Here is a 17279-nt window from a genome sequence, read left to right as displayed (position 1 = left end):
ACCAGATATGCCATCGTATGGCTTTTTAAGATGGGGTCTGAGTATCCAACTCAGGCCCTTATGCTTGCTTAGTGAGTGATTTACCAGCTGAGCTGTCTCTCCAGCCTCTTGGGAAAGTATTTTCAATAGATCAGGAAGAACAGACCATGGTTGTAAGGATTCAGGCATTATGCTGGCCTGCCCCTGGCACCTGGCAGAATGCACTCAGGCAGTGCCCTGGCCAGCTCAGGGTTCCATGGAGGTAAAAAGGACCCCTTGAAGAGAAAGACCCCACCCACTTAATGGTCTTTCTGCCTGCTCCTCTTTCTGTTCTCTGTTCTTTCCCACTCTCCTCTTTCCTGCTGTTTTCCTGGGGCAGACCAGACTTTTCTTGTCTCTCTCTTCTCTCCTGTCCTCTCTCTCTGTCTCTGTGTCTCTCTGTCTCTATGTCTCTTTACCTCTCTTCTCTTCAATTCCCCCTTCCATCTCTGTTCCCAGCTGGCCAACACCTACCCTCCCTTGGCTCCCTTTCCCAGTAAACTCCACGTGGGTTTGTCGAGTTTCGGGGTTAGTGTTTCATCACCCCCAGCCGCTGCAGCAGAAACATTTTTTTGGTGCTGTGAAACTTGCACAGGCTCTCTCTCTCTCTCTCTGACTCCTCCTGCCACCCGCTGGCAGGCAGCTGGAGATACTCAGGGATTCTGATCCCGAATTGACAGGCCACTTTCTTCCATCTCTCTGTCTGCTGGGACACAGCACTGGCTATGATTTGTTAAGGCACCCCGTCTCCCTGTCGGGGTAAATGTTTCCTTGGACTTGTAGGAGTGACCGTTGATGGTTCAGCACCCTTCAAGTGTTCTCGGAAGTGGGGGGCACCCCCCAGTCAGAGCCTTCAAGGCCACGGCTGATCCCTCTGGCTGACAATCACTCCAGTGATCTCCACACAGGCTAAAGGCTTAGCACCAAGTGCTCTTGACTTTCAGATTCACACCTTCGGTGGTTACGGGTTACTGACTCCTCTCGGACTACTGTGTCCTAGGGCTTAGCCCTTGGCCCCTCATTCTTGGGCTGACAAGTTGCAAGAATGACCTGTGGCACTATTTTCCTCCCTGCCTCTCCATGGGAAGTAAACTTTTGTACTAAGAAATGGCCCAAATTGGCTTCCCAAAGGCTCTATAGGTCCCGATATTTTATGGGACCTTTCCGATTATTGCCAGTGGACAGGTAAATGCAAGGAGTTATCATATATCCAAGCCTTCTACTTCTCTGCTGAACATTCTCTCTCCTGTTCCTCTTTTCTACCAAACTGTGCTGCTACCATGTCCCTCACTGTACAGGAGACAGCATCTGTTCAGGACGCTTCTGAGAGTTTTTATTTTCATTTTTCCCCACGAATGAGGCCTTCGGATTTTGTGCCCTACCACCGTCCATACTGACTGGTGCATTGGTTTCTCAGACTTATGGTGGTCTTTTCGGATGTTGTGCTCCTTGGACCCCGGTGTCCTATCTTTCTGCCTCGATCACGAAAAACAGGCCACTCAAAACTTGCTATCTTCGGCCAGCGGACAGGAACCTGTTTATGGCAGCCGCCACCTTGACAGAGGGCAACCCCGCGCGGCTTAGCTGTAGCTCCACCCACTCCATGGGTTACTCCCTTCCTTCAGCCTAGGCAGAGGGACAGCCTAGCCAGCTTCTGCCAACTAACCCTGCTGCAAGACACAATTCGTTTTTCTTTTCTGCCTTTTATTTCTTTGCCTCTAATTTCTTCTTTCGACGGCTCTGTTGTATGTGGCTCGCTTGTGTAATGGCGTGCCTTTCCAGGGCCCGGTAGGGCACACATTTTATGCAAAAACAAACAAACAAACAAAAAAACAAAACAAAACAACCCTGCCTGTTCCATCTGCGGTGGATCTGGTTTCTTGTCACTGGCGGTTTTAAGTCGACTCTGTCTCTTTAAACACCCTGTCTGTCTGCTACATATATGTGAATGTAAGCCAACTCTCTATAGGCAACTTAAATCCAATTGTGCTAAGTCTCAAATACTTAATGTGTCTAAAACTTATGCTTTCACAAACTCAAAAGGACTCTTATAAGTTCCAGGGAGCCGAATTGGACCCACCCAAACAGGTCCGAGAGGCGCTAGAGAGTTCCATACAACCTGGACTTTGATGAAATGACCAGCTACCCCAGAACGTGGCAGCACCCCAGGTTTTCCTTTCCTCCCCCAAAGATGGTCAACAGCAGGAAGTAGTCTTGAGAACTCGACGCCCTTATCCCCTGTCCTGCCACACCTAACCCCTCACACCATTTTCATAATAAATAAAGGTGGGAATGTAAGGATTCAGGCGTTATGCTGGCCTGACCGTGTTACCTGGCAGGATGCACTCAGGCAGTACCCTGGCCAGCTCAGGGTTCCACGGAGGTGCAAAGGACCCCGTGAAGAGAAAGACCCCACCCACTTAATGGTCTTTCTGCCTGCTCCTCTTTCTGCTCTCTTCTCTTTCCTGCTCTCCTCTTTCCTGCTGTTTCCCTGAGGCAGACCAGACTTTTCTTGTCTCTCTATTCTCTCCTGTCCTTTCTCTGTGTCTGTCTCTGTGTCTCTTTACCTCTCTTCTCTTCCCTTCCCCCTTCCCAGTTGGCCAACACCTACCCCGCCCTTGACTCCCTTTCCCAGTAAACTCCACGTGGGTTTGTCAGAGTTGTGTGGTTCCTGTTTCTTCGCCCCCAGCAGCTGCAGCAAAAACAACAACAGTTGTTCCTGTGTCTTTTCTGACTCAGAGCAGGCTGCCGCGAACCTTGGCAGGGTGACTGAGTGAACAGTGCGGGCGAACACAGGCTTTCAGTGGGTTGAGGGTGATGGCGCTAAAATGGGACCCCGCCCCCCCTCCAGTCTGTCGTGGGGGCTTGAACTCTTCTCAGACATCCTCACCGTGCTTTCCCCACGGCATCAGTAACTCTAGCTGTAAAGCACTCATCCACAAGGACAGTTTGCTCAGCATTCCCCTTGGGCCCTGGGCAGGCAGCTTCGCTTTTCATCTCAAAACAGCCATTTGGCCCCAGGGTCAGCCTGGTGTAAACTGAATTACATGACATCAATGCTTTGTGCCTCTGACTGCTTCCCTGTGTGTTCCTGGCCTGGTGCCTCCTCCACATGCTTCCAGAAGGGTCCCTTTTGACACCTCAACCACACGAGCCACACCACCTTTGAGAGTCTTGTATTAGTTAACTTCCGTTACTGCAATAAGACACTATGACCAAGAGCAACTTATAGTAGAAAATTCATTTTGGCTTATGATTCCAGAAGGTAAGTCCAGCATGGACTTCCGTTTTTGTCAGGCTCTACGTAGAAGTTCTTATAAACCCACACTGGACGCCATTTTCGTACGGAGTTTCCCCATCCAGTTCTGTAGCCGCCTTGTTCCAAAGAAGCACATGGACGCTGTTGGCCGAATGACCAGGGCTTCTTATTGTCTAGCTCTGTCTTAATTACTAACCCATTTCTATTAATCTAAGTCTTTCCACATGGTCTTACCTTACTGGAGAAAGGTCCAGTGGGGGACCTGTTACTACTATGGAGTTCTATAAGATGACTGACTGCCTCTGCCAACACCTCCCAGAACCCTCCTCATCTCCCAGACCCGCCTATCTTATTTCCGTATTGGCCACAGTGTTTTACTCATCAACCAATAAGATAAACACACAGAGAAGACCATTCCCCATCAGAAGGGCAGAGCTGTTGAGAGATCACATCTCAGCTGCTCACAGGAATCAGGAAGAGTTGGAAGTGGGGCGAGGCTATTAATCCCCCAAAGCCCAGCGACAAGTTTCCTGGAGGACTAAGTATTCAAATACCAGAGCTTACAGAGTGGAGCGTTGGGGGGGCATTTCTCAGTCAAAGCCTGCCAGGTCTCACTGGCAGGGTTCTCAGAAGATGTGGGACTCTCTGCATATGCTGGCCAGGGGCCACCGGGTCAACAGGATGTGCCTGCATGCCAGGACATTGCTCACGGAAGCAGCGGCTCACAGTTACAGAGGCTGCACAGTCCCCAGATCTGCAGTAAACAAGCTAGGGGTTCGGGATTGGTGCTGGCTTAGCTCCAACCTGCGTCCGAGGATTGAGAGCCCAGAGAATCAATAAGCCAGCTAACATCACCACGAAAGGAAGGTGTTTTGCCCGAACACAGGGAATGTCTCTCTCTCTTCACAGTCCTTTTGACCATACCAGTTCCTCTCAGCTGAGTATAGGAGACTTACCTCCACGGGGAAGATTCCACCCATTCAAAATTCTATTTTCATTCCCCAAACATGCTCTCAGACACATCCAAAACAACATTTGACCAAGCATCTGAGAGTAGCCCGTGGCCCAGTCAAGTTGACATAAATTAGTCATCACGTTGCGGGAGCTGTGCGGGCTGCTCTGCGTCTGTTGCAAATGCCTGGCACTCATCCCCTGGAATAAGAGCTGGATTCCAGCTATGTGCTTGGAGCTGATGGCCCCATTTGGGTTCGGGCATGGTGAAGATTTCACCCTGCCACGCCATTACGTGAATGTTTGGGTAGCTATGAAGGTGGACCAGCTCCATCTCACTCTTGGAGATACTTTTCCTCAGCGTGTAGTTTCCATAGTTTGTATAAGTTTGGTGGAGACTTTTCATTTTTAAGAAGAGGAAAATGTGGGGTCTGAGACTCTCCTTCCTTGCAAATCACGGAACTGCCTTTCTCCTAGAAGGGCTGGCTCAGTCTCGCCTGGTAATACTGGGATGAGGATTAATTGGGGGAAGCGTTGCTGTTCTCTGGCTTCAAGCTGTGGGTGACGCATGAGTCCATTCCCCGGTGCAGCACCCTAACCCACCACCCTCGTTTTCCTCTCTGCTATGCTCAGTAGAACGAATCTTTTCAGATTCCACAGTTTGAAGATTAAGCGACCTAGGATTAACCACTCATTTATGCCACAGTGCCCACATTTGGTTGACTCTGCCCACGGTGACCAACTGTTCCTGCCTACCAGAAGCTTGATGTACCTAGTGCCCTTCCGGGAAACGTTCTGTCCCAATCTATATTTCCCGATGGTTCTAGTATCTTCTCAACTCCTCTCTCTTGAGAGGCAGGTGCCCCTTTCAACTCAAGGCAACAGACACCTACTTTGTACATGGGCACACAGATGGTGTCACTTTAGACACAGCTTCTTGCCAATTCTATTAAGGACAGGAGGACGTTGCAACCCTTCTGGGAACAGGAAACCCAGGGAATGTGGGCATTGGGTGTGGCATGTTTTGGCCACGGGAAGCCATTTGATATCTATGTAGAAGGTAACTGCAGTGAGGTGGGGGGAGTTTCCACTCCCAGGAATTTCAACCTCTTCGAAGTGTGTAGAGAAAAGGCACCTAGGAGGAAAAGGTACTTGCCACCAGAATGGATGATGACACGGGACCTGCATCTATGTGGTAGGAGAGAACTGGGCTCGCTGCACACATGCACTGCAGTGTGCACTCTCCTCTCTCTCTCTCTCTCTCTCTCTCTCTCTCTCTCTCTCTCTGTCTCAGACACATACACACATGCTCACATGCACTGTAGCATGTACTCTCCTCTCTCTCTCTCTCACATACACACACACATGCTCATATGCACACATGCACTGTAGCGTGTACTCTCCTCTCTCTCTCTCTCTCTCTCTCGTTTTCACACACACATACACACACACACACACACACGACTTCTAAAGATGCAGTTTTATTTACTTTTTACATTATGTGTACGTGTTTGTGTCTCTGTGTGGGTTTTCACATAGGATATGGTTGCCTGCAGAGGTCAGAAGAAGGCGTCAGATCTCCTGGAGCTGGAGTGAGAGGAGGTTGTGAGCTGTTTGACATGGGTGCTGGGAACTGAATTCAGGTCCTTTGTGAGTGCTGCTCTGAGCCAGTTCACTCTCTGACCCCATAACCTCATAGTCATACGGTCCTGTAAAATGGACCCAGCCTAACCGCAGAAGCCCCCGAAGTTTTTCACAGTCTCAACACAGTTTAACGTCTCCACAACCCCTTTACTCATGTAGCATTAGTGACTCTGAAGCCAGAACGACGTGGACAACAGGTTCAAGTTTGACTACCCCCTTGTATCATGCTTGCAGTGTCTTTGCTTTGTCATTGCTTTTTTAGGAGCAGAAAAGTCTACCCTCTCACAAGTTGGGAGCTTAGCTGGGTGGGGTCTTGTCTTGAGGACACCCAGCCTTTATTCCATTTTGGATCAAGCCTTTCTTTAATCTCCTTATTTCTTTTAGCATAAATCTTTGTTCCAACATTATTTTTTTCCGGTGCTCTTTTTTCCCCCTCAAACTGTATATTTTGCTTGTATTAATTTTTGCTCCGCTCACTCTTTTTCATTCTATATTTGCATAAGAGTGATCACTACTAACCACATAAGGAGGTCAGTATTAGCCTGTCTTGAAATCCCTCTGCCAGAGTGTACCGTACATTCTTCCTGCCAGCCTCGTACCTGACCTGCATCAGTCCCAAATGAACACGCAGGATACTAAATTAATTATGAAGTTGCTGGCCATTTGTGATGGTTTCCTAATGGCTAGCTCTGACTTAATTATTAACCCATAATTACTAATATATACTTTTATAAGGTCTTATCTTACCAAGAACGCCAGACTTGTGCCCTCTCCTCCCAGGATCACATGGCGACTCTTCACTATTGACTACATTTCCCAGAATCCTCCTCGACTCCTAGTCCCACCTATCTTGGTTCCCTATTGGCCAACAGTGCTTTATTTATCAACCAAGAAGGCAACATATACAGAGAAGGACTTTTCCCATCATTTCCTCTTTTCTGTCTAAATAAAAAGAAAGGTTTTAAAACACTTTAACATATATAACAAGGCAGTTATTAAGCAAGAACTATAAATACAATATTTAGTCCATTAACATTTAGCAAGGTTAAAGAAAGTATTTTATCATCTATCCTATCTGTGTGAGTCTAAAGTCTTATATGTAGCTTATCTTTTATCAAAACTAAGGAAAACTATAACTGTCTTCAACTCCATCAAAGAAGGGTAATATATAAACATGAGAACTGACAGAGACATCTTGCTACCTTGACAGTCACCCAAAGTTCTTCTGTAACATTGGGGCATCCATTTTCAGCTCATATGCCACAGCGCGTCTGGCAGACTTCTCAGCCAGGCAGGAAATTTTAAACTGTCCAGCTGCACTGGCAGTTTGTCAGTCATTTTTCTGTGTCCTGTAGAATGTCTGGCAGACTCTTCCATGAAACATGAACCCTTTAGGACTGTCCATCTTATTTTGTAAGTTTAGCAGTCACTTTTCTGTGGGTCCTGCATGTCCAGTTTATACAGAAAAAGCCAAACAGTCCAGGCAAGAGCAGTTTCTTGCCCAAATGGCTAGTTTTGCCATATTGAAGGTAAACTCCATAATGTTTCTTCAATGCCCATCTTCCTCTCAGATGTAATTGATATACCAGGAACAGACATTTCTCAGCAATGGTCAAGAAAAACCCTAAGCCATTTAAATGCTGTTTTCTGAAGGTCTTTGAAAGGTTTGAAGACTATCTATGAGTCTCAAATACATCTTCGTATATCTAGAAAACCTAACTAACCTAACTATAAGTTTTGACTATTATAGGTAACTATCTATAATCTGTATTTAATTATGCATTAAACTTTAAAAGGTAAGTATAAACACAATACTTAAACAAGAGGAGAAATATATATATATATATCACAAAATTGTCCTTAAATTTGTAGCAATAAGTGAAAATCCATTCCAAGACAAAGTATTTATTTTTATACCATAATCCCCTTTTACCTTTAAAAAGAGATTGGTTGTAAGCATTAACCATTTATAACCAACCCCATTTAAATGAAAACAAAAATTTATAAACAATATTTGGAAATTTGAGCATTGTTCATTTCATAATGCTTCCTGCTGGTTGGGGACACTGTCCATGCCATGGGGATCATGACGAAACACAGAAACCTGGCCAAGTCCTTGTTTTTGTAGTCTGCAAGGCTGTATCATCTCAGCTGCTTTAGATGTTGTATCACCTGGGCCACTGCTTCAGGGGGTCTTGCTTCATCAAACCATAGAATGCAGCCAACACCGATGAAACTCTTATATAAAGGAAAACATTTAATTGAGATGGCGGCTTAAAGTTTCATCGGTTTAGTCCATTATCATCATGGCAGGTAGCATGGTGCCATGCAGGCAGACGTGGTGTTGGCTGCATTCCTGATCAGAAGGCAACAGGAAGTGGACTGTGGTACTGAGTGGTATCTTGAGCATAGGAGACCTCAAAGCCCGCCCCCAGAGTGACACACTTCCTCAAGCAAGACTACACCTCCTAGTTGTGCCCTCCTTATGAGCTTATGGGGGCAATTATATTCAAGCTACCATAGAAATTAAGCCCTTACTCTTCAATTTAGCCTCAGGCATATTCCTTTTTTTTAAATGTCTTTTTAAAGTTAATTTAATTTTTGCATTTCAATCCCATTTCCCCTCCCTCCTCTCCTCCCCCTCCTCCCGTCTGCTCCTCAGAGAGGGTAAGGCCTCCTCTAGGATGTCTGCTAAGTCTTCCCCATCATCTTGTTGAGGCAGGACCAAGGCACCTCTCCACCCCTACCCTCCTGAGTCTAGGTTGGGCAAGGTATCTCTCCTTACAGAAAGGGCTCCACTAAGTCAGTTTGTGCGTTAGTGTTAGATCTTGGACCCACTGCCAGTGGCCTCATATATTGTCCCAGTCACACCAGTGTCACTTATATTAAGAGAGTCTAGTTCAGTCTTATTCAGGCTTGCCCTTTGTCAGACCTGAGTCAGTGATCTCTTACTAGCTCGGGTCAGCTGATTCTGTGGGTTTCCCCATCATGGTCTTGACTCCTTTGTTCATATTATCACTCCTCCCTCCCTTCAACTATAGTCCAGGAGCTTGGCCCAATGGCTAGTTGTAGATTTCTGCATCTGCTTCCATCTGTTTCTAGAAGAGGGTTCAAGCTTCTCTGGGGTTGTGGATTGCAGGCTGGGGATTTTTTGTTTTATGTCTGGTATCCACTTATGAGTGAGTACATATTCTATTTGACTTTATGGGTTTGGGTTACCTCACTGAGGTTTTTTTTTCTAGTTTTGTCCATTTGCCTGCAAATTTTAGGATGGCATTGTTTCTTATTGCTGAGAGTATGTCATTGTGTAAATGTACCACATTTTTAAAAATCCATTCTTCAGTTGAGGGGCATTTAGGTTGTTTCCAAGTCCTAGTTATTATGAGTAATGTTGCTCTGAACATACCTGAGCAAATGTCCTTGTGGTGTGAATGTGCCTTCTTTGGGTATGTGCCCAAGAGTAGTATTGCAGGGTCTTGAGAGAGGTTTATTCCTAATTTTCTGAGAAATCTCCATATTAATTTCCACAGTGGCTGTTTAAGTTTGCATCCCCACCAGCAATGGAGAGTGTTCCCTTTCTCCACATCCTCTCCAGCATAAGCTGTCATTGGTGTTTTTTGATCTTAGCCATCTGACAGGAGTAAGATGGTATCTCAGAGTGGTTTTGATTTGCATTTCCCTGATGACTAAGGATGTTGAGCACTTCCTTAAGTGTCTTTCCACCATTTGAGATTGTTCTGTCGAGAATTCTCTGTTTAGATCTGTATCCAATTTTTAATTGGATTATTTGTTGTTTTGATGACTAGTTTCTTGAGTTCTCTGTATATTTTGGAGATCAGCCCTCTGTCAGATGTGGGGTTGGTGAAGATCTTTTCTCACTCTGTAGGGAGCTCAGGCATATTCTTAAGACAAGGACAGAAAGCAGCCGCATTCTTTGCCACCAAAAGTATCACAAGAATGGCATCTATCTGTAAAGTGAAGCCTTTCCCGCCAGCCTGGTTCCAGGGCCTCATCAGTCCCAAATAAACACACAGGAGGCTATATTAATTACGAAGCTGTTGGCCTTGCTTGTTTCTTACTGGCTAGCTCTGACTTAACTATTTATCCCATAATTGCTAATCTAAGTATTTCTCTTACTGGAGAGGTTTCCGGGCTTCCTACCCCATGGCGTTACATCTTGACTCTCTGTGTTTCTCCTACCCAGAGTCCTCCTCGACTCCTAGTCCTACCTATCTTTCTTCCCTGTTGGCCAACAGCGCTTTATTGACATACACACAGGACTTTCCCCATCATTTCCTCTTTTGTGTTTAAACAAAAAGAAAGGTCTTAACTTTAACATAGTCAAATTATATATAACAGAATAGTTATCAAGTAAGAACAGTTACAATATTTTAGCAAGATTTTAAAAAAATATCATCCATCCCATCCTTGTGAGTCCAAAGTTCTATATTTAGCTTATCTTTTATCATAACTAAGGAAAACTATAATTATAACTATCTGCCTTCAACTCCATCAAAGACCACAGAAGGATAATATGTAAACACTAGAACTGACAGAGACATCTCGCTTCCAGGATAGTCACCCGAAGTTCCTCTGTAACGTTGGGGCATCCATCTTCAGCCCATAAGCCACAGTGCGTCCAGAAGATTTCTCAGCAAAGCAGGAAATTTCAAACTGTCCATCTGCATCAGCAGTCTGTCAGTCATTTTTCTGTGTCCTGTAGAAAGCTTCGTAGACTCTTCCATGAATCAGGAACCCTGAAGGACTGTGTGAGTTCAGCAGTCACTTTCCTGTGGGTCCTGCATATCCAGATTATACAGCAACAGTCAAGCAGTCCAGGCAAAAGCAGTTTCTTGCCCAAATGGCTAATCTTGCCACGTTGAAAGGAAACTCCATAGCGAGTTTCTTCGATGCCCATCTTCTTCTCAGACATAATTGGTGCTGCCAGGAACAGACATTTTTCATTGTCAAGAAAAACCCTAAACCATTTTAAATGCCATTTTCTGAAGGCCTTTGAAAGGTTTGAAGACTGTCTATGTATCTCAAATATATCTCTGTATATCTAGAAAACCTAACTTACCTAACTATAAGTTCTGACTATTATATGTAACCATCTATAGTCTATATTTAATTATGTATTATGCTTTAAAAGAAAAGTATAAGTACAATACTTAATCAAGAGGAGAAATATACACATCACAAAATTGACCTTGACTTTGTATCAATAAAGGAAAAACTGTACCAATACATACTACTCATTTCCATATCATAGTCCCCTTTTTCCTTTAAAAAGAGATTTGTTGTGATCATTAACCAATTATAAGCAACCCATTTAAATGAAAACAAAGATTTATAAACAAGATGGGAATTAGGACGTCGCTCATTCCAAACTGTTTTGTGCTGGAAGGGAGCACTGTTCATACCATGGGGATTATGACAAAACTCAGAAACCTGTATAAGTCCTTATTTTGGGGGTCTGGAAGGCCCCATCATCTTAGCTGTTTTAGATGTTGGAACACCTGGTCCACTGCTTCTGGGGGTCTTGGTTCATCAAACCAGAGAAGCCTGGAAGGAATCCTCAGCTTTTCATTTTCTGTAGAAACGTAAACAAAAACTCCTTTCCCAAGTAACATATCCTTATACTTAAATTTTGAAGTCAAGGCATTTTCAAAAGATATAAGTTGAATTAATTCAGCAGCATTCATAATCAAGTGTACTTTAGCAGTTGTTCCTTCCTTAGCAATCAAAAAACTGAAAAACACAATAGTATACAGTATCCAGACTTTCTGTGTATTTTCCATCTTTACGTGGCTTATTTACTTATCTATTATTATTACTCTATTTCTTTTACTTTTATTTCTTTATTTATTTCTCTGAGACAGGGTTTCTCTGGAAATCTGCCTGCCTCTGCAGCAAATCCTACCGGCTTGCGCCACCACAGCCGGCTTCTCTACTTATTTACCACTATGTCGTTTCTTTTTCTCTCTCAGTCTTATGTATATTTTTATACACACTGTAAGCATTTAGAGATTTTTCTTCATCCAAGTCTGACTTTACTGTAGATATTTATGTTTTTCTGGCCACATGTCTTACCTGTTAAAACCGAGGCTGTTTAAACTGCGGTTTTTCCAAGATGGTGGGCGTAAGCGTGACTCCATCTCATCGCTTCATCTATGCTGAGATCCAGCAAAAGCTGCCTGCTTAGAGATGCGGTCACTGCCACTTCCAGCTGTACATATACACCTTTCAATTGTTAGCAGAGCCTCTTAAAATATCCTTGCTGGTTTTTGTTTTTTTGCTTATGCTGAGTCAGGAAAACTCCCTTAAGCGAGCTGCATTAAGTCTCTGCTGTCTCTAGTAAAACAGAGCCCACCTGAGAAAAATGCTGCTACCAAGAACCCATGCTTTTCTCTGTTCTTTTGTTTCTAAAATTCCTTTTAAGCTTTTGTTATTCTACGTGGACATTTAATCCCACTCCTGACAACCATTATGTAAAGGAAGGCCTTCCCGCCAGCCTGGTTCCAGAGCCGCATCAGTCCCAAATAAACAAGCTGTTGGCCTTGCTTGTTTCTTACTGGCTAGCTCTGACTTAAGTATTTATCCCATAATTGCTAATCTAAGTATTTCTCTTACCGGAGAGGTTTCCGGGCTTCCTACCCCATGGCGTTACATCTTGACTCTCTGTGTTTCTCCTACCCAGAGTCCTTCTCGACTCCTTGTCCCACCTATCTTGCTTCCCTATTGGCCAACAGTGCTTTATTGACATATACACAGGACTTCCCCCACTATCTATCCCTGTTAATAACAGTGTTCCCCTCTGGAACCTCTTGAGGCGGGCTCCCATAGTCACAGTGTTCAACCACTTTCCTAGTGCAACGTTTCCATTGTCTTCTACATTCCTCCAAAACACAACCAAGTCATCTGTCAAGTTTGTCAAGCTATATCCCACCCTTTGGTACCAACTTCTGTGCTGATTAGTTTTCTCTTGCTGTAACAAAACGCTATGAGCAAAGGAACTCATAAAAGCATTCAGCTGGGCTTACAGTGTAGAGGGTTAGTGTCTATGGTGACAGAGCAAAGATGTGAATGGCAGGAACAGCTTAGAGTTCACACCTAGATCCACAGCCACGAGGCAGAAAGAGAGCACACTGGCAATGGCATGGAGTTTTGAAACCTCAAAGCCAACCCCCAGGGACACACTTCCTCCATCAAGGCCACACCCCCCAGTCCTTCTCAAACGGTTCCATCAACCGATGACAAAGTATTCAAAGATATAGGCCCAGCGGGGGCCATCATCACTCACACCACCACAGGCATCTTCATCTGTGAGGCCCAAGAGGATTCTCAGATTTCTGTTTTTTTGTTGTAGGCAGGTGAACCATGTGGTTGACTCTGTGCCTCAGTTGTAACCATTTTAGAAGTCACAAAAGTAAGGCCAGGAATGCAACCCACACCTGTGCTTAAGGTCGCAGAGAGAGAGGGAAAAATGTGAAGTAAAGTGCAAACAGTTTGAGCTCTATCATTATTTTTTTTTCTAGTTGTTCCTGAGAGACACGTTCTTCATTTTTGGTAGACAAACCAAGTCCTTAAGATTGTCTCAGAAGTTAAGGTGGAGCGTTGCTCACCGACTGCTCTTCACAAGGGACTCGTTTCTTCGTGGCTTCTACCTGTGGCTTAACCCTCTGGACGGAGCTAAGTTCTTACCCAGCAAAAGTGAGTGTCTTCCTCTCTTGGTGCCACTACACTAACACGGGTGATTGACCCCCATACTCACCACATTCCAGGTTTCCAGAATTTCAAGGTAGTTGTGCAAATCAGGAAACTGGAGGTGCTTCCGCGTTCATTACCTTTCATGTTGTTGTGACCAAATACCTGAATGAAAGGTGACTTACGAGAGGGACGATTTACTTTGGACCCTGATTTGCAGTTACTGTCCTTTGTGGTGGGAAGATAGACACACTCCCGGGAGCAGCTTGTAGCTGTGGTATTGGGAGTGTGAGACTGCTTGCTCACATCTTTGGATTGTGGGGGGGCGGAGAGAGGACGTGAAGTGGTCAGTGCCAAAGACTCAACACTCGCCCCCCCCCCAGGACTCATTTCTTTTAGCTATGCTCCAGCTCACAGAGGGGCCTACAACGTTTTACAACAGTGCCGTCAGCCTCAGAGCAAGAGTTCAAACACTGAGCCTGTCAGGAACTCAGGTTGTTAAGAGCTGCTTTTAGAGCATGCTCAGTGAGAGCAGAGGAGTCTGTGGCCAGACCCGTGCATGCACCCAGAATGCACTGCTTCCAATCATGTTCTTGCACCCAGAATGCACTGCTTCCAATCATGTTCTTGCACCCAGAATGCACAGTTCCCAGTGCCATGCTTGCACCCGGAATGCACAGCTCCCAGACCTGCGGGCTGTCTAGCTGCATTGTCTCATTCTTTGTCATGGAGTCATCAGAGGTCAGAGCTGAGCATCTGTTGGGAGATCTGGTCCCATCTACTGAAGGACAAGGAGTCTGAATATCCCATCAGTGAAAGGCTGGCAGTTCTCAGAGTGGGGGCCAGCATCCAGAGCCCACAGGACTCTCCGTGTGGTGCCGGGAGCCAGTATGGCAGCTGTCCGTGTGCTCTACTGCTGAGGCATAGCCTGCATTTCTGTGTACGGAATGAGTCCAGAGTTTTCTAAGCTGTGGATCTCTTCATCCATCTCACCTACCTGGCACAGCAACTCGGATTTTATTTATTTATTTGTTTACTTATTAATTATCTATTTTTTGATATTTTAAAAGTTAATTTATTTTTTTTTTACATTCCAATCCCAGTTCCTCCTCCCTCATCTCCTCCTTCCCCTCCCTCCACTCCCTCCTCCTTCTCCCATCTGCTCCAGGGAGAGGGTGAGGCCTCCCCTAGGAAATCTACTAAGTCTGTCCCATCATTTTGTTGAGGCAGGACCAAGGCACCTCTCCATCCAACCGTGTCTAGGCTGGGCATGGTATCTCTCTATATAGAAGGGGCTCTGCTAAGTCAGTTTGCTCATTAGTGTTAGATCTCGGACCCACTGCCAGTGGCCTCATATATTGCCCCATTCACACCACTGTCACCTATATTTAGGGAACTCATATTAAAAGTTCATTTTTAAATTGTGTATATATGGGGTTTGGTATAATTCAGTACACACGTGTGAAGTGTGACGTTCGCACTGATTCACAATTTCATTTCCTTAAACATCCATTTTTCCTTTGTGTTTGGAACTTTTCTGGGTAAATTTTAAAAAGTTTTTAGTGAAGGTGTACGGGCCTTTTGCCTGCATGGTTTTTATTTTTTATTTTTTGTGCATCACATGGGTGCAGTGCCCACGGAGGCTGGAAGAGGGCGTTGTGATCCTCTGGAACTGCAGGTACAGGCGGCTGCTGGTACCAAGCGTTCCTAACCACTGAGCTTGTCTTTTCCAGCCCAGTGTTGGCAACTTTCAAATACTTCTCTGCTAGTTACTCGTAAAAAAAAAAAAAAAAGAAAAATATGAATTCCCCGGCCCGGGTGCCACACTTGGACCACCGGAACGGGCATACATGCTACTCCGCCCTCTGGCTCTGGAGACCTGGCAGCCTGTCTTTGTTCTTTCAGATGACCTTCGTGAAGATGAGGCTGGTGTACGCCTTCCTCCTGACAGCGGGCGCGCTCTGCGTGTACCTCAGCATGGAGCCTTTAAAGGAATTTACCTTCGTTCTCAAGAGAGACCAGGGGAAGTTTCTGCGGCTCCCGGACGTAGACTGCAAGCAGAGGCCGCCTTTCCTCGTGCTGCTGGTAACCTCGTCCCACAAGCAGCTGGCAGCCCGCATGGCCATCCGCAAGACCTGGGGTGGGGAGACAGAGGTGCTGGGACAGCACGTGAGGACCTTCTTCCTCCTGGGGACCTCAGACAGCCCCACCGAGGTGGACGCCGTCGCCCAGGAGAGCGAGCAGCACCGCGACATCATCCAGAAGGATTTCAAGGACGTCTATTTCAACTTGACCCTGAAGACCATGATGGGCATGGAATGGGTCCACCACTTCTGTCCCCAGGCAACCTTCGTGATGAAAACGGACTCGGACATGTTTGTGAACGTCGGCTACCTAACGGAGCTGTTGCTGAAGAAAAACAAGACAGCCAGGTTCTTCACGGGCTACATAAAGCCCCGCGACTCCCCCATCAGGCAGAAGTTCAACAAGTGGTTCGTGAGCAAGTTTGAGTATCCTTGGGACAGGTACCCACCTTTCTGCTCTGGCACCGGCTACGTCTTCTCCAGCGACGTGGCGAGCCAGGTGTACAACGTCTCGGAGAGCGTTCCGTTCCTCAAGCTAGAGGATGTGTTCGTCGGGCTCTGCCTGGCCAAGCTGAGGATCCGGCCCGAGGAACTCCACACCAAACAGACCTTTTTCCCTGGTGGCTTGCGCTTCTCCGTGTGCCGCTTTCAGAAAATTGTGGCCTGCCACTACGTAAAGCCCCAGGACCTGCTCACTTACTGGCAGGCCCTGGAAGCCTCTCGTGGGCAGGACTGTCCTGGTTTCTGAGGTGTGTGTGTGTGGGAGGAGTCTGTGGCACCTGGGACAAACTTCTGATAACCTTTGGTGATCGATGCTTTGGGAAGATCTGGGATGGCCTTGCTGGGAACCCGTCGGGAGGGTAGAGAGAGAAGGAGGAAGGCATGGTGTTGCTCTCCACGCCCTGCACACACGCGCGCGCGCGCTCACACACACACGCACACGCAGGAATGGATGCACAAGCCAACAGACTTGTTCCCACTTGGCACCCAGAGCAATAACACACCTCATCTTTCAGGCCTCTGCGCTATGTTCTCAATGACTGAGACACACCTTCATCAGCTCGTTTCAGGGCTCAGCATACCTATGAAGCCATGGATGTGATCATTCCTATTTTATAGGCTAAGGAGCCAGCAGCCAGGGTCACCTAACTTGCCCAAAGACGACTCACAGCCTGCCAAGCAGAGCAGGGATGAGGACAGAGTGCTGTCGGAATTCAGTTGGTGGGACCCAGCTGAGTGTCCCGTTCTTTGGGAGAGGGGGGTGGTGGTGGTGGTGGGAGAAGCTTCCATCTCAGGCCCCTCCCCTCACTTGAATGATGTAGCTGGGTACTGAGTCTGTTAGACATGGTACCCAGTGTACCTTCAATATGGTCCCAGGAGAAAGGCATGGCTGCAGACACCAGCTTGTCACCTCCGCGCCAGGAGGAAAGTGGGTCGTATGGCCGCATAAATCAGGCTCTCTCAGCCATTGCTGAATCTTGGCTGAACAGACCTACCCTGCCGCTGAAATCTCAGGGAGGGTCGCATCTCCTCTGAAGCTTCTGGGGCAGCTGGTCTCAGCAGAGGTTGCAGCCCTGGAGCACTTCAAACTCCAGGGTAGCCAGGTACAGGCATGG

The 17279-nt window shown here is 46.3% G+C and overlaps 1 protein-coding gene across 1 annotated transcript in view; it reads left to right on the top strand.

Annotated features, from left to right (window-relative positions):
• Positions 1–16684, top strand: part of B3galt5 (beta-1,3-galactosyltransferase 5) — a 50024-nt gene extending 33340 nt beyond the window's left edge. The window contains exons 2-3 of the mRNA XM_040750395.1: positions 13411–13585; positions 15485–16684. Coding sequence (XP_040606329.1) covers positions 15485–16411 — 927 coding nt within the window. The 5' untranslated portion in view covers positions 13411–13585 and the 3' untranslated portion in view covers positions 16412–16684. The remainder of the gene's footprint in view (positions 1–13410; positions 13586–15484) is intronic.
• Positions 16685–17279: the final 595 nt, after the last annotated feature.

This window comes from Mesocricetus auratus, unplaced genomic scaffold (assembly GCF_017639785.1).
Source record: "Mesocricetus auratus isolate SY011 unplaced genomic scaffold, BCM_Maur_2.0 Super-Scaffold_100008, whole genome shotgun sequence".
NCBI classification, from domain to species: domain Eukaryota; kingdom Metazoa; phylum Chordata; class Mammalia; order Rodentia; family Cricetidae; genus Mesocricetus; species Mesocricetus auratus.
This window is presented reverse-complemented; position numbering and strand designations above follow the sequence as displayed.